We start from the raw sequence: 17,424 nt of genomic DNA on the forward strand, positions 1-17,424 counted from the left end.
CAAATGAAAGAGAAGCTGAGGCCTTTGCCTGGCAGTCTTAGCTCTGGGTTTAGCTCCACTCAGGTTTCCGCCCCCAGCCTCCGCCTCTGTCCTGCTCTCTCTTCTCTCCTGCCTGCCCCTCCCTGGTCCCTGAATCCTGGCTGAGTACCCACCTCCTCACAGATTCCCAGCAGAGGAATGAGTAGAGGAACACTAAAAAAGACCAGAGATGGAACCTAGAGGAGACAATCCTCCCCCCTCCTCCCCAGCAGCTCCCAAGTTCAACATGTCTCTCAATCTTTCCTTCTCCCTATTCTTACGACTGCCTGCTGTTCTTCCAAGGTAACACGGCACCCAATACCAGCCACTCCAAGGGGTCCTTTCTGCCCCCTACATCATTGCTTTGAGGGGGGGGTATCTAGATCATGAGATTTAAAACAGAATCAAGTTGGCAGCAGGAGGACCTGGGTAGGGCTAGCAAGGAAGCCGCTTTGCTTTGTGGGAGATCAATCCTTTTAGGCCAAAAATGCATTTTCTGGCTCCCCATCGCCTCCTTTCTTCAGGTAGAGCCTCCTAGAAACCTTTAGGAAAATAGCAGCACCATGGACAGCAGCCTCAATCAGTACGATGGAGAGCTCCAGTTTCCTCAGAAACCTCAGTCCCACAATAGCCTCTTTTTTTTCTTTTAGTGATATCTTTTTTTTTTTTAATACAACATGTTCATATCTGAGCTCTTTTCCAGCCCTAAATTAGTAATCCTGATAAGCTGAGGCCCTGCTCTCTCCAGGATGATCCAAACTTGGCTGGTTTCTGAGTGGGAGAAGGGTTCAGAAAGGGAAGCTACCCTCCAGTAGAAACCTCTGCTCCACACTGACCCCGGAGTTGTATTCTTACTCTGTGGGCATCTCGTCGAGGGGGTTCATTGACAGAAGGATGTGGGTGAGCAGAAGGGCAGAGCAGAACCCGAAGCCCAGGCTGTGTTCCCTCTTGGGAGCTGTGAGGGGAAGCAATTGTGGAGAGAAGGAGGGAAGTCTGGGCATGTCTTTCAGATGCTTCTTAAGCAGGGTATCATATTGTGTGGGTGTTGGGTCTGTGTACACTTTCTAGTGTGGTGGAAAGAACACTAGACTAAGGACTCATAAGGCTACTGACTCCACTACTAACCCCTTTGGTGACTGAGCTCTCTGAGGCTCACCTTCCTCCTCTGTAAAATTGGAATAATATTAGCAGGGAATATATGCAAAACACCGAATAACCTGTTAATCACCTCGAGGGAACTTTTCACTTACTCCACAGCTATTTCTTGGATCACTCCGGTCGGAGCACATCTAAAAGCACAAGTGTGTTGTCAGATGCTAAGGATGTGGTCTGGACCCTGAATGGAATCAGTTCAGTTCAGCAAACAATTATTAAGTACCGACTGTGTGCTAGGAGTGAACATGAAGCTGGAAAAGATATAAATTGTTAGCGATGGATGGACATCAATAATATTGACATAAAAGTAAAAACAAACAGTCCTCCCTTCAAGGAAATTCTATTCCATCCAGGATGACAGTGAGCCACAGAATATACTCCCTGCATAAATAAGCAAAGTAGAAAGCTGACAAAGGAGCAAGAGGCGTGGGAAGCCATGGGAAGGGGGAGGTATGGTGACATGGGAAGAGCTCTGGATCCGTCCTGACTTTGTGACTTATTCTACATATGACCCTGAATAAGTCACTTAAACTCTGCCCTTGGCTTCCTACTGTTTTCACCGTGGGGAGGTGGGAGTAGAGGGTTTTCTCGTGATTCTTCTGATTGTGACTTCTATGATTCCACAGGCCAGGTGGGATGGGAGGAGGCAGGTAGAGATCACTGTGGGCTTAGTTATTGGGCAGGACTTTGGGGTGGAGAGGCCGCTTGAGCCAGGTTCTAAAGCACAGAGATTTCAGCAGGACACCAAGAGGGCATGGGGATGCTCAGGAGCCTCTGCCCTTGCCGGTATCCCCAGGGTCCCACGGGGGGTTGGCTGCGTCTCCGTTTTCATGCACAGCTGTGTGTGAGAAGCTGGGATCACGTGCACGTCTCCAGGAAGGTGTGTGTATGGTGCTTTCTGTGTGCAGTGCATACATAAGACTGCAGGGCTTGGCGTGTGTGTGTGTGTGTGTGTGTGTGTGTGTGTGTGCCCATTCCAGCTCTGTCCCCCTCTGTCTCCCAGTCCCGAGAATCCCAGAGCATGTCCTCAGAAGTCCATCGCCTGTCTCCCGCAGCTCTCCCCAGGGCCTCTCTGCAGCCGTCTGCCCTTGTTTGATTCTCTTCATCCATAAATCATAGCAATGCAGAGGAGAGGAGAGGGAGCCCGGGAGCAGAGGCACTGTTCTGGCAGAGGGGGTAGGGGCTGGGGCCAGTAGCTCTCCCCTGAGGTGAGCCTCTCCCCGTGATCATGGACAGCCACCCAGAACCCATCCCTCAACCCCTCCCTCTTCAGCATCCCTCGTGAGCCCTGAAGTGCCTGCACTTGTAAACATCATTCCTTTTCTCGGACTCAGCACTCTGCTCCCAGCGCTCACCCAATTTGTGCCATCTCTGGATGTCCACGATGAATCCTCCGTGGATTATAGGATTATAGACCTAGAGCTAAAAGTAGAACTTCAGAGGCTAGATCCTCAACACCCCCCCTCCCATTATGCAGATGAGGAAACTGAGGTCTGAAGAGATTCAATGACTTGCCCCAAAGTCCAGTAGATAGCAAGGGTCACAGATAAAAACATGTGGGCTGCCCTTGGATAAGAAAGGACCTAAGAGACTAACCCAACTTTTTTTTCTTTTACTGAGGCCCAGAGAAGGAAGATATTTGGTCAATGTCATATAGCAAGCCAGTGACGAAGTCTAGAACTTGAGTCATCTGGATTGGAGTCCCAAGGTTCTTTCTACTGCATTATGGTTCTTGCCTTTTTTCTCTGAAAAAATGGTGTGGGTTTGTGCTGATCCTTTTCCCCTCTTATCCAGTGGCCCAGCCTCTCCCCGCTGGCTGTGACTCATTGTGGCAGGCCGGGTTATCAGCTGGCCCTGTCTGTGGTTGTGGAACAGCTTGGTGCTAACTGGACCACGGGACGGAACACATGAACTCAGGTGGCCTCATTAGCTTTCGTCAGCTGAGCGAACAGCCTTGGCCCGGAGAGAGGGGGCAGTGACTCGCTTGAAATCACACCACAATTCATGAGAGTCCTGTCTCCCAGCCCAAGACACCTTCTCTCCTTTCCTCTCCTCTCCTCCCTCCTTCCCCTACAAGGAAAGGTCCTTGTATCTCTTCTCAAGTCCATGTGTTTCTAGAAGCAGATGCCTCCATGTCTCATTGCCTCAGTCAATCAATAGCAATTATTAATCGCCTACTTTATGCATAAGTAAAAAGAATGAAACCATTCCTACTCTCAAGAAGTCCCTTCTCTTTCTCCTCCTTCTCCTTCTCCTTCTCCTCCTCCTCTTCCTCCTTTTCCTCCTTCTCCTCCTCCTCTTCCTCCTTTTCCTCCTTCTCCTCTTCCTCTTCCTTTTTTTCCTCCTCCTTCTTCTTTTTAATTAGGCAAAAGAGATCTGGTGTAATTTAGAGAGGGCTAGACTTGAAATCAGGAAGCCCTAAGTTTCTAACATTATTGAACATCTCTTCTCCTCCTTCTCCTTCTCCTTCTCTTCCTTCTCCTTCTCCTTCTCCTTCTTCTCCTTCTTTTTAATTAGGCAAAAGAGACCTGGTGTAATTTCGATAGGGCTAGACTTGAAATCAGGAAGCCCTAGTTTCTAACATTGTTGAACACCCTACCTAGCTTTGATACTACAAAAGAATTGGACTCTCTGGAGCCCCATCCTCAAATGGGGCTGATACCTCAAAGGGTGGTTGGGAAGTTGATTACATTCATCTCCTATGTGTGAAGTGCTTTGGAAACCTCAAAGGGTTGTCTAAATGCAAACTGGTAGCCATTCTCCAGGCCAGTGGTGATACAGATCACTTGGAAAGCAGGGTTGGAGCCTGGTTGTATCAAAAAGGGTGGTCTATACTCTCACTATGTTTTTTTTTTTACTTTTTTTGGTGTTCTGGACCCAGCCTGATAAAGTCCAAGGGCTGGTTTTCAGAAGACATTTTAATTGCATAACATATAAGATTATAAGGGAAACCAATTATATTGAAATAAAGTTATTTTTAAAGGGAGGCAGCTAGGTAGTGTAGTGGCTACAGTACCAGCCTTGGAGTCAGAAGGACTCAAATTTAAATCTGGCCTCCGATACTAGCTGTCTGACTCTGGACAAGTTACTTCATCCCTATTGCCTAAAAACTAAAAACAAAGAAACAAAGAAAACCGACCAGGTTCATGGTTACCAGGTCAAGAAGCCTCTTCTAGAGGCAATGGGAATCCAGTCCCTGAAGCTCATTGAGCCAGGGAAGGCCTTAGTCTGACCTGGATATCGGGAACATCACTTTGGCGGTTAAGTGTGGGATATACTGGAGAGGTTGGCCCCAAGGGGACTATGGGAGGCTACTCCGGTGGGTCAGAGGTCATAGAATTTAGGTCTAGAAAGGACTTTAGAGATCATGCCATCCCATCCCTCCTTTTTAAAAAAGATGAGGCAAATAAAGCACAGAGAGTTGTCCCTGAGGTGAAGGTAAATATTTATTAGTCAGCACCTGTTTGCTTGTTCTTCCATAGAATCAGAAGATGACGCTGGTTGTCCCTGGCTGTGCTAAGAGGGTTTCAGCTTACGCAGGTGCTAACCATTCCAGCCCCCTGTGCTGACCCTGACGCTCACGGGCCGGTGGAGCGAGATTTGGCGATTTTGGCCACTTGACCACCAGGCAGCTACCTGTCTTGACTGCAGCCTCTAAGGGAAAAAACTAGGTCCTCTTCAGTGGACAAGGTGGGGTGGGATGAAGTAATGTAGGACACAGAGTGGGGGTTGGCTCAGCCTCAGTTCTGCCCCTTGTGATACTCATGGGACGTGAGCGGAGGACCCTTCCCCTCCTTTTTGGCATGTCGGCTTCCTCGAATGCAGGACGACTTGTTTCTGTGGGTGCCTCCTGATCAAAGCTGGGTGCTGGGCGGGCCCCGGGCTTGCAGGGCTCTGCCCTCTCCCACGCTTTAGTTCAAGGCTCAGCTCGAGTGCCATTTCCTGAAACTTGTGTTCTTCCCCCAGTTGCTAATGCTTCTCCAAGGTTACCTCTTGATAATTGTGTGTGTGTGTGTGTGTGTGTGTGTGTGTGTGTGTGTGTGTGACAGAGAGACAGACAGAGACACAGAAAGAGAGAGACAGAGAGACAAAGACAAAGAGAAGCAAAAACAGACACAGAGAAACCAAGAGAGACACGCACAGAGAGAGATAAACAGAAACAGAGATAGAGAGGAGAATGACAGAGACAGAGACATAGAGTGAGAGACAGAGACAAAGACAGAGACAGAGAAAGAAACAGAGACACACAGAGACTCAGAAAGACAAAGAGAAAGGGAGACAAGAGACAGAGACAGGCAAAAACAGACACATACAAAGAGACAAAGAGATCCAGAGAAAGGGCGAGAGAGTGTGCACATGTTGGCCCTCCCCTTAGAAAGTAAGATCTTTGAAGTGAGGTTCTGTTTCAAAATTGACTTTGTATCCCTAGAAGTCTGGCATACAATAAGTGCTTCATAAATGTTCATGAAGTTTGATCATCACAGAAGGGAACAGAGGCCCTGGTGAAGGCAATGGGGGAAAGAGCACACTGTGTTCTTTGGGGAAAGTTGAAAGCCCTTATCCCCTGAATGAGAGCGAGAACATCCGGCCCTCCGGCCCTGGCTTCCAGGACTGACTCATAAACTGAAGCAGACAAGAATGGGGAGGGGGGAATATCCCAGAGAGAACTCCAGAAAGACTTTCCCCAGAGGCCTGTTGGAAGCAGAGGGAGCCAAGGAAGGATTAGAGGAAAGGGGAGGTGCTGTGTAACACAGGATAGTAGTAGGAGTACTAGGAAGACAAGAGAGCTGCCATTGCTTTGGGTGTGGGGGGGCGGGCAGACAAGGCTGGCGCCTGGAGAGGGGAAGGAAGAGGAAGAGTTTGAGGTACACAAAGAAGAGGGGGAGAAAGGAGTAAGTAAGGGAAGGCGACAGCTAGATCACCGGGAGGGAGAGGGGGTGGCTGCTGGCAGCTTGGGGAGGAACTAGAAGTTACCTTGTCTTTGAGGTTTCAGTGCTGGAGCCCCCTGGACAAGGGGAGCCCACTCAGCAGTGCACAGAGCTCCCCACCGGGGGTGAATCTCCCCAGCTCACATCCGGGAGAGCGGGGAGTCATGTGAGGAAGTGGAAAACTGCAGACCCAGTGCCGGAAAAGCAGCTTTCCCAAGTCATTAATGCCACGGCCTGCCTCTCCCGCAGCTGTAATGACTATGGTGATGTGTCCCCATTTCTTTGGGGGTGGACAGGGAGTTTGGGGGCTGCCACTGACCCAGGGGGCTGGGACGCTCCATCTGCTGCTTTTGTGCTTCGATCAGGCTGTGCCCCCCCATTGTGCCCTCCCTGGTGGTGCCCCCTGACTGTGCCCTTTGAATCACTTACCTCCTTGGTCCCCTGTGGTCCCCAGGATGATGTCCCCTAGAACACAGGTCATAGAGTCACAGGCTTTCTTCGAGCTCCTGCAGACCAGCTCCCTTGTGGTGCAGAGAGACACAGAAGTCCTCTGCACAGCCAAGCTCTCAAGGTTGGAGGCCACAAAGCCATGTGCAAACCTAGTTCCTTTATACCCCAAACCCAGCTGTCTTTTTGGCTCATGGCTTCTTCCCCATTGAGAGCAATTTAGTTCACTCAGAGAATTATGGGTGAAACGTGCTCTGAGAGAACTGAGTTCCAGTCCTGCCTCAGACACTGTGTGATCCTGGGTAGGTCATTTCACCCCATTTCTGTAAAATGAGAATAATAGCATCTCCCTCTCCAAGGGTGTTCTGAGGATCAAATAGGAACATGTGTAAAATATTTCACAAACCTTTACATGCTGTATAAATGCTATTATTCATGTTGTTGTTTTATTAGCATGTTGGAAAGTCAGCTTGGTTTGCAGCAGGTCTGGAATCTGGAAAGACTTTCCAGGCTTTGAGAGGCTTCCAGTCATTCCTTGGGAAAGACTAAAGGGAAGAACTACTTGGAACACAGTGGATGCTTAATAGATTAATGGGGGAAATGACCAGGGATATAGAGGCAATAGATTCCCCTCCCCTTTTTTCCCTCCTTCCCCCTCCCTTCCCTTCCTCTCTGCCCATCTTCCCCCTACCCCTCTCAGCCTATTGACTTCCCTGTGATACTACAGTTAGAGTCCTGGGTCCTGGCTGAGGACCCCGGTCCTGCCACTCACTGCCTGTGTGATTTTGGCCTCAGTTTCCTTCCCAGTGAGAGGAGAGTGTTGGGCTTAGACAGTGTCTAAGGTCCCTTCCTGCTCCCAATCCTCTTCCCTGAGTCTTTTCTTTCTTTGGGACCCAATTCTGCTGCTACCTCTCAGAGGACGCCCTCTCTGATCCTTCCCTCTGCACTTTTGAGGTCTTTCTGTAACTCTGACTTTCCGCATTTATCAGAGAAGAAAAATTGGGAGAGACAGAGAGACACAGAGAGATACAGAGAGACACAGAGAGAGACTGAGAAAGACAAGACTGGGAGAGATAGAGAGACACACAGAGGGAAAGCTGGGGCAACAATCACAGGAAGTGATCAGGAACCGTTGGGGTCACAGTAAATGGATTTAACTCTCCATTACCCAATGGCCCCAAACTCAAGGAAATACCCAAATTTGATGTCACGGTTGTAGAGCGTAGCGCTAGGAAGCATCTTAGACCATCCGGTCCTACTAGCTCCTCATGTAAGCAATAAGTGAGACATCTGGGCACCACAGTGCAGGTCCAGCCCACATTGGACCTGAGTTCCAATCCTTCCTGGACTAGTAAGTACCAGGTGTGTGACATTTGATCTCTCAAGTCTCCATAAAATGGGGATAATGATGGCCCCTGATTCACGATTGGGAGGATCAGATGAGGTAGCAGATAAAGCACCTAACGGTGCTAGTTCTTACTGTCATCGTTACTAATTGAGGAAATTGAGGCCTAGAGAAATTAAGTGGTTTGCCCGGGAACCAGCTTGTCTGAAAACCAGATATTCTTCCATCGTTGTTCTTTCCACAAGTTTGGAATTGAGATTTGAACCTTGACCTTCCAGGTCTGAAGCTCCACTCCCACCCCCAGCGTCTCCCCGGCAAGGGAAGCCCCCCGTGTCCTTTCCCGGTTTGCCCTTAGAACCTGCGTCCTTCCCAGGTGCTCCCACCGTAGTGGCAGAGATAACACACGGGAAAGTCTCAGTTGGAAGTCAGGTGGCGAGGCCCCCGCTCCTCAGGGCGCAGTGGCGGCCGATGGCGACGCCTGTTCCTAACGTGTCCTTTCCACCGCTAAGATCCGGCCGGTTTCTGACGTCAGCCCTGTCTTCCTTCCTCCAGGGGCACCCTCCCGGGACGTCCTGCTAGTGTCCGCCATCATCACCATCAGCCTTAGCGTCACCATCGTCCTGTGTGGGATCTGTCAGTGGTGTCAGCGCAAACTGGTGAGTCGGGGGGGAGCCCAGCCGGGCTTGCGGCCCTTTCCGGGCCTTCGATCTCGGAGCCTCATCCCGGACCCCCCGATGGGGCCCCCTCCCCACGGCGTTCCTGCCCTCAGGGTCTCCTGGTCACATGTGGACGGCAAGGCTTCAAATCTAGTCCCGATCCTAGAGACGTGCGCACACTCGGCAATAATAATAATAATAATAATAGGCATTTCTTGAACACTTAGGGCACTGTGGCTGGTCAGTTAATAAGATGTATTAAGCACCTCCTCATTATCTACTGCACCTACGTATATGTATACATATACACATAGAGAAAGAGAGGGAGGAGAGAGCAAGAGAGACAGAAAGAAGGAGACAGAGGAAAAGAGAGGGAGGGAGAGAGAGAAGGAGGGAGGGAGGGAAAGAGAAAGAGGGAGGGAGAAAGAGGGAAGGGGAGAGAGAAAAGGAGGGAGGGAGAGGGAAAGAGGAAGAGAGAAGGAGGGAAGGAAAAAGAGGGAGACAGAGAGACAGAGAGACAGAGAGAAGAGAGAGAGAGAAGAGAGACAGAGACAGAGAGCACACAGAGAGAGATCGCGGGATAGTATACAGCACTTTGCTGTATACTAAGAGTAGCAGAAGCTCTTGCTTTCAAGTAGCTTATAGTCTCGTGGGGGCGGCGGCGGGGGGGCTGTTTGCAGACAACTGTGTCCAAACAAGCTTGAGAAAGGATAAAGCGAGATCTTGTCCTGGGAAGCGCTGCCACTAAGCGGGCTCGGGCCAGGCTTTCTGCGGAGGAGGGTCCGGGGAGGAGGCTTTGCCTGTTTGGGCTCCCACAGCCTGGGGAGGGGAGGAGGAGGAGGGCTGATTACTCCCATTTTACTGATTCGGAGAAATGAGGCGCCTCCAGCCGAGCTATCGCGGGGCTAACCAGCCGAGGGAGAGGGGGCTCGGGCTGAGAGCGCGGCCCGGCCCGGCCCGGAGGGCTCGGAGCGCCCCCAGCGCGGGGCTGCGGCGGGCAGGAGAGGGAGGGGTTCCCGGGGCCGCCCGCCCCCCACGGCCCGAGGCCCGCACATCCATCCTGGCTGGAGGGTTTGTACAAGCACAAACGGCTTCTTTTCATTTTTAACGAGGGCCGGGGATTAACAAGCGGGATTAGGCCATCAATAAGTAAGGAAGCTGCTGGGAGAGGCATTAATCACCCCGAGAGAACAGGCCAGGGAGACAGAAGGAGGGAGGGGGGAGGGTGCGCCGAGCAGCCGGCAGCCGGCCCTGCCCCACCCACTGGCCCGGCTCGCGTCCCTCCTCCGGGAGCCGCCCCCTCCTCGGCCGGGCCCTGGGAGCGGCCCTGGGGGTGGGGTGGGGGGTGGGAAGAGAAGCTGTGGCTGGCCAAGGAGGGCCCCTGGCCTGTGCTTGGGGAGACGGGAGGGGGGGACGGAGGGGGGAACGGAGGGGGGGACGGAGGGGGGGACGGAGGGGGGGCCCTCCCTTGGTCACTCAGGCCTCAGTTCTCCAGGGACTGAGTGGAAGGAGAGCTGCCGAGAAGCCGGCGCGCAATACCCGGCCCCTGCCCCTGCCCCTGTCCCAGCCTCTTCCCCAAGCCTAGTGCCAGCTCCTGCCCCAGCTCCTGCCCCTGTCCCTCACCCAGGCCCCAGCCCCGGTTTCTGCTCCAGGTCCTGCCCCTGCCCTTGCCTGTGCCCCTGCCCCAAGAGAATAATATTCATCTCATTTCACAGTTACTCATTCATTTTCTTCTTTTATCTCTTTTGGGGCCCTCACTGACAGGTGACTTCTTCTAGTCAGTACAAGTTGAAAGAAAAACTTGAGTTCAAATCCTGTCTAAGATACATGCTACTAGTGAGACCCTGAGTAAGCCCCTTAACCTCTTCCACCTAACCTCAGTTTCCCGATCTGCAAAAGGGGATCATAATAACCCTTGTAAGGACCAATAAAATAATATCTGGAGAGTCTCGCAAACCTTCTCACTACCATCAGGGCCAGCCTTCCTCCTCATTGGAAGGGATAAGTCTCCCCTTCCCTCTGGGTCTGTCTCCTATAACACGACTTAGCTGGAAACGGGCTTTACATGATGAAACCTGTATCACCTACATCCCATTGCTTACTGCCTCAGGGAAGGAGGGAAAATGGGACTTCAGAGCAATTTTTAAAAAGTGAGTGTTACAACTGTTTACATGTAATTCGGGGGAAATGTTGTATATAACTTTAAGTTGCAGGACAAGGGCTGGTCTGTTGGCAGACGGAATGCCTACTTTAGCTTGATTCAGTACCTGGCACATAGTAGGTGCTTAATAAATATTGGAATCGAGGTCTTCACTTGAATTATTGGGAGCTCCCTACGGGTGTGAGATGACAGGTCTAGGCCGGGTCCTGGGCGCTGGGCCGGGCGTAGAAACCGGGAGGCAAATAGTTTCTAAGCTCAAGTAGTTTACACTCCGTGGGACCCAGATGAGTGAGTGAGACACAATGGGGGGGAGGGCGTGGGATTAGCCAGGGGTTCTGTGGGGCTAGAAGGAGCAGGCGCTGCCTGGTGGGGGGATGGTCAGTGCAAAGGTCTGAAGGAGGGACATGGGGTGTCCTAGAAGGGGAAAAGCAAGTCAGCTCATTTGGCTGGGACCTAGAGTGGGGGAGGGGCAGGGCTTGAGAATGGGCCAGAGCTCTGACCACTGAGCTCCCACCCACCAGCCCTCATGGTCAGAAAGGCAAAGAAATATCACTTACTTAGCAGTACCTGGCGCAGAGTAGGTACTTAAATTCTTGTTGACCGGACTGAATTGGGCCATTTCCCCCAAAGGTGGGGAGCCTGTCAGTCGGCAAAAGGTGGAGAGCTGGACTTTTCCGGGGCAGTAGCAGGTCAGAGCCTAGGTCCCTGAGGTTGGGACCACCCGTGTTTGTGGGGCTGACTGTAACAGGTGCTATGACTGTAGGTTGCTGGGGAGGGCTCTAGGTTGCTGGGGAGGGCTCTCGCTTGCTGTGAAGTTGGGGAGGGGCCGGTGGTGTTCTCCCTGCAGGATCAGCAGAGTGAGGCTCCAGACCACAGATGAGCTCCCCCCCCCCAATCCCAGCTGCCCCTAGGCTGGTCTCTAGCCTGCAGCCTCTGCCTGGGGCCAGGCCCTGATTGCCAGGGCAGACCTCAAAGCTGGCTGGGTCCCCAGCGGCAGAGGTGGCAGGCAGGACAGGCTGGCGCCTGGTGGCCCTGGAAGGTGAGAAGGACAGGCCGGGGACTGCGGGCCGGATGGCTGGGCGGGAGTGGGCCTGGAGCCTGGGCTGCTTAAGTGGGTGGCGGGAGATGCCAGACCACAGAGCAGAGCTTGGCGTCTCTGGCCAAGCCTGCTCCTTCCTTCCCTCCTCGGACAGAAAGCCCTTCCCCCCTTTACCCCCCAGCCCTTGCCCCCTCCCGCCCCCAGACCCCCCTCTTTATATTCTACTGTCCCTCCCTGCCCCACCCCCATTGGCTCCCCTCACTGGCCCCCCAGACCCCCCACCTCTGTTTAAATTCTATTTCCCCAACCCCCCCCCAGCCCTTGGCTCCCTCTCACTGGCCCCCAGACCCCCACCTCTGTTCCACTCTGGCTGGGAAGCCCGTGGGCCTTATCTGCCTGCCTCCTTCCCCTAAGGGGCCTGGAGCTCCCAGCCACAAGACTCCCAGGTTGCCCATCCCCCAAAGGTGACAGCCCGGGTGCCAGATCCATTTAACTTCTTCCAATCTCGTGGTTTCTCCGTCGGCTCAGCTCAGGCGACCCCCCCTTGCTGACTCTCGGAGGCAGGCGGGGGCGTAAGGGGAGGGGACGGCGAGCCGTTTCCTCGCTCCCCAATGACAGCCAGGCCGGGTCCCCTTGGTGTTTTCCTCAGGTTTTGCCCCCTGCCCTTCCCTGCTTCTCCCCAGACCAGAACCATCCCCTGCCCTCCTGGAGCCCAGCAAGAAGCCTCTGGGAAGCAAGAAAGGGCCAGTTGTGTGAGCCTGGGGGGGCCGGCTGGATCTTAGACGGAAGTCACCAACTTTTTGGCCAAGAGCGGCATGACAAGGGGAGGGGCTGCTGGCAGTCCCAGAACCAAAGGATACTCGAGGCCCTGGGAGGGAGGGGGGAGTCGGGGGTCTGTAGGAGGCTCTGTTTCGAGGGCCTGGGGTCCTTGGGGGCTTTCCATCCGACCCTGTCGCTTTATCGGCTGGGACCCCCGCTGGCCGAGGGAGACTGAGGGATAACATGAAATTGTCTAGACTTGGAGGCAGAAGGTCCTGGATTTAAATCTTGTCCTCCCCTTGATTCCTCTGTGAGCAAGTCTGTTCTTCCCTAACGGCGTGTGGCTTTGTCATGTGAGTCCAGATTGATGGTAGGCAAAAGCGAGAGCAGGAAGGGCCTCAGAGCAGGGTGGGGCTGGGGGCTTCTAGCTGGCACAACAGTTAAAATAGGGAGGACCCGAGTTTCAGTGAAGCCTCATGCGTATGACCCTGGGCAAATCCCTGAATCCTGCCTGCCTTGCCAAGGAAAAAACAGGCTGGGCTGTCAGGGGGGAAGGATCCCCCAATCCCAGAGGCCTTTGTGCCCCATGGGGATGTTGGCGAGGGCGCCCCGCCTCAAGTAGGGAGTGCGGGATGGAGGGTCTCCAGGACTCTTAGCCAGCCAGGAGATCAAGCAGCTCTGGGTGTAAGGCTCTGGACACTGGTTCAGGAGAGCCAGCAAGGCCGGGGTTCTATTGGATCCTTCCAGTGGAGAACATCGAGCGGGAGGGCCCTTAGAGCACAGAACATCAGCCCCTACATCATCAGGGACTTCAGGGGCTTCCTCATGAAGCTCCTGGCCTGGAGGGGTGTGATGGTTCCAGGGCACTCCCAAGGGCGGAGCAGTGTCCTCCAGGAGCCGACGCTGGGGGAGGGGGCAGCAGAGCCCCCCCCCCAGGTGTCCCTTCCAGCTGCCAGTCTCTGCGGGGCTTTGCCAGCTCCTGGGGGGGGGCTGCAGCTGGAGGGAGCATCTGTGGGCGCGTCTTGTTTGCTCTGGGGAGGACAGGATAATTGGGGGTTGTGGGCTGGATTCTGGGATGTGGGAAGAGGTGTGTGTTTGGGTGCTGGAGGCCAGAGTGCTCAGAACCAGCAGCTGGTGTTCACGGGGCTGGGAAGCTCGGGAGGACGGCCGAGCCCAGGCGGCAGGCGGGGAGTCGGCGGGCCTTGGCCAGCAGCCACCCCTGGGATCGGCGCGAGGTCCTGGCTCCCGGCCCCCACAGCGAGGTCCTGGCCCCTGGCCCCCACAGCGAGGTCCTGGCCCCTGGCCCCCACATCAAGGTCCTGGCCCCGCTCCGGCACCAGGGGGAGGGGAGAGTGGCCGGTTCTGGGCTCAGCCCGTCCTTGTCATCGGTATGCATGTGGGGTGCCGGGTGGCCGGGAAGAATGTTAATGGCACTGGGCTCCGCAGGAGGCTATATTTAGAAACCCGACCGAGAAGGTGAACAGAACTCACCTTCCTCCGATGCAGGTCTCTCCTCCTCCTCCCCCAGCAGCACCGCAGTCCTGCTGCTTGCCCCGGCCCAGCCCCGCCAGGGACCCTTTGCCCTGCCCTCCGGCCTGCTCGCTCGCCTCCCCCGGCCACTGGGGCTGTGGAGGGGCAGGAAGTCTTGGTTCGAAGTCAGAGACTTGGCATTCGAACCTGGGATCTGCTCTCTCTGTGTGACCTTGGCCCCTCCTCCCCAGGCCCCATCTGTAAAATTTTGCAGCCCTCCCCAGTGCAGATCCTCCCACGGGATCCGGACCTCCTCAGTGTCCCTGGAGGGGCCTGGGCGCCCCTCCTCAGAGGGAGCTGATCCCAGGCTCCGTCCCCCTCCTCTCTCACCCCTGGGCTCACTGAGAGGGGCCCGAGTTTAGGGTCAGAGGGCCCGGGGCCCCACCTGCTGTTGGCAGTTTTGTGTCTTGGGCAAAGTTCTCAGGGAAATATCTGAGCTCCGGCTTCAGATCCTGAACAGCATCGGACCAGAGGAAACCTCAGTTTCCCCAGCAGTGAGCAGTAAGTGCTGCCCTTCGGACTCCCCAGCCTAGTGGTCCGTGAGCCGGCCTTGGCCCGAGCAGTGGCTGGGCTCTGTGTCCGTCCGGGGTGGCGGTCGGCTCGCCCAGACCTAGCGGAAAGCCACGGCCTTCCCGCCCCAGCCTCTGGCGTCACCGGGCCCCTGCCAGCACTGCGGGGCGGCTGCCCACGCCATGCGGGGGCGGTGACGTGGGCAGCGTGACGTGGCCAGGCCGGGCGCCCAAGAGCCGTCTGTCCATGGAGAGCGGAGCTGTGCGTCTGGGAGCCTGGCCAGGACCCTGGGGACGGGAGAACAGGCCCGGGCCGGGAGCAGAGCCAACCTGCCGTCCAGCAGAGCACAGGACTCTAAAGCGCAGGGCCCGAGTTCAAGCCCGTAAGGCGAGGATGAGCCCGATCCCAGAGTCCTGGGTTTCACCCAATAAGTGGCCAGCCATCCCATCTACTTTCCAGAAAGTCACTGTTAAGAAAAACTTCTGGGTTTCACGTGCTTCCTCTACAAACTAGGGGCTGGGTGAGGTTTGGGCTCTGAATCGTGGCTCACGAGAGCGTCAGCCTAGTGCAGAAAGAGATTTTTACAGATGGGGAAACTGAGGCTCACAAAGATCACATGCTCTCAGGCCCCCCAGGGCCCTCTGCTCCTTTTTCTCTGGCGTTTCGAGGCCCCCCTTCTTCCGTGCTCCAGGGGACAGGCCTGATTCATTAAGGGTGAAACCCAACCCTCTGCCCTTCGCTCCCCTAAATCCCATCCTGGCTAGCTGGGAGGACTTGGCTTGGAATTTCGAGGGGCGAGCAGGCTTCAGGGTCCCAGAGCAAAAGCATCAGTGGTTCTGCCACTTTTCCAGGCGTTTACTGCCTGCTCTTTGCCTCAGTTTACCCATCTGTAAACTATTTCTTTGAAGGCCTCTTAAGGCCCCTTCTGCTTCTGTGAGGATTCCTCTTTGAGTGACCCTGCTATTCTCTCCACAGGGCAAACGCTACAAGAATTCCCTAGAGACCGTGGGCACCCCAGACTCTGGGCGTGGGCGCAGTGAGAAGAAGGCTATCAAGTAGGTGCCCGGGGGAGTGTGGGGTGGGCCAAATCGGCTTGTGGGGCAGGGGCCTCGAGGCAGCCGGCCACTGAGGTGAGAGGTGTCCCCACGGCTCTCCTTCCATCCCCCGCCCCGTCCTCTTACACTTTCCTGGCACACACAGACTTCCCCCCACCCCTAAAAGGGCTCCCACATCTCCCATCCCCCCAGAACCTTGCCCTGACACCCCCTTCTTTTTACCCTCCATTCTTTTACGTTTCCCTGACACATACAGACTTCTCTGCCATGAACGTCTCCCCCACACCTACATCTACCCTCATACAAAGCACCCCACTTTCATATCCCCTTCTAGAACCTCGCCCTGAAACACCCCCCTTCTTTTTACCCCCCATTCTCTTACCTTTCCCTGCCACACAGACTTCTCTGCCATGAAAGTCTCCCCCATACCTACATCCACCCCCCTACAAGGCACCCCACCTCTACATCCCCTTCCAGAGCCTCGCCCCGACATCGCCCCTTCTCACCACTCAGAGCCCGCCTCCCTCAGACACCTCTGCCCTTTCCATGGTGTTTCCATTGGAATTAAGCTGTCTATACGTCCCCTCCCAGCAACCGACACCCCAAGCCTCCCGCCCATGCACGCACGGCCCCAGGCCCCAAGAATACCAATGTACAGTAGACAGGGCTGAGGATTTTGAAGTTGGGGGGGGGTCTGGGCTCCAGATTGTGACTTGCTAATTGAACTGGGACTTGGTTTTCTCATCTATAAAGTGGGTATGACTTTTCCTCAGTGCTGCCCCAAGCACTCCCCAGCTTGTGGACACCATGAAAAATTTGGGGGAGATCTTCCCCCTCCCTGTGACTGGCTGGGTTTTGAGGGAGGGCGGAATGGAGAAGCTACTCAGTGTTTCTTCCTTCGTCCCCAAGACCCCTGTCCACTTCCCTCCCCCATCTCTCAGAAGTCTGGAAGCTTCCTTTGCTGCGTTTGGCTGGGGGTCTGTTCCTACATCTGCAGAGCCCCCCGCCCCAGCCCAGAACTGCAGCATCCCCTCTCCCTGACTTAAGGAGCATCTCTGTTCTCCGGCCTGACCTGTAGGAGAAGGCTTTGGGGTCCCTGGTGAGGCTGAGTCCCAGCTGGACTGTGAGACCCTTCCTGAGGTTCTGCAGGGGTTTAGTGTAACAGGGGCCCCTCTCTCTCACTTCCTAGCTGGCTTCCTCCCCCTTTGTCCTCCCTCATGTCCTGCCACCTAAAGACGGAGTGGCCCCGGGCTGGAGGCTCAAGGAACAGCTTCCCAGCCAGAGGTGGGACTTCCTCACTCCTGACTCCCTTCTGCTCCTCCCTGCCCACATTTTGTCCCCACTTTCTTCATCCTTCCCTCGGCCTCCCTTCCCTCCTTTCTACATCTTCCCCTCTCTTCCCCCATGGTTTTCCCCTCTGCCTGCCCTCATCCTCTATCCCCCTTTCATGGTCCCCTTTCCTCCTCCTGCTCTTTCCTTCTCCTTCCACACTCAGATCTGTCTCCAGGCCTAGACTTCACCGAAGCCAGGGAGGATCGGGGTGGGGGTGAATAAAGAAAGAGCGCCGTGGCTCCCCAAGAAGCAGCCTCAGGTCTCCTTGGCAGCCTCCCTCTCCTCTGTGGGATGGCCTCTCAGCTTCAGAGCTGGGAGCTCGGATATCCAGAAACATGAGGGCCCGGGATTTCCGATATTGGGCTGGCTGGGCCCAGGTGCCCTGAGCAGCCTTCTGGACTTGCCCTCCCATTGCACAGCCCCAGTCTCTAGGAGAGCCATGGGCAAGGGTCCCCATCCCTAGGATGATGGGAGTCCATTCCCCAACCT

At 54.9% G+C, this 17,424-nt stretch overlaps 1 protein-coding gene across 1 annotated transcript in view; it reads left to right on the forward strand.

Moving 5' to 3' along the window:
* Positions 1-17,424, forward strand: part of SYT7 (synaptotagmin 7) — a 76,410-nt gene that overhangs the window by 25,233 nt on the left and 33,753 nt on the right. The window contains exons 2-3 of the mRNA XM_031943657.1: positions 8,446-8,549; positions 15,524-15,603. Coding sequence (XP_031799517.1) covers positions 8,446-8,549; positions 15,524-15,603 — 184 coding nt within the window. The remainder of the gene's footprint in view (positions 1-8,445; positions 8,550-15,523; positions 15,604-17,424) is intronic.

This window comes from Sarcophilus harrisii, chromosome 6 (assembly GCF_902635505.1).
Source record: "Sarcophilus harrisii chromosome 6, mSarHar1.11, whole genome shotgun sequence".
Classification (NCBI taxonomy): Eukaryota; Metazoa; Chordata; class Mammalia; order Dasyuromorphia; family Dasyuridae; genus Sarcophilus; species Sarcophilus harrisii.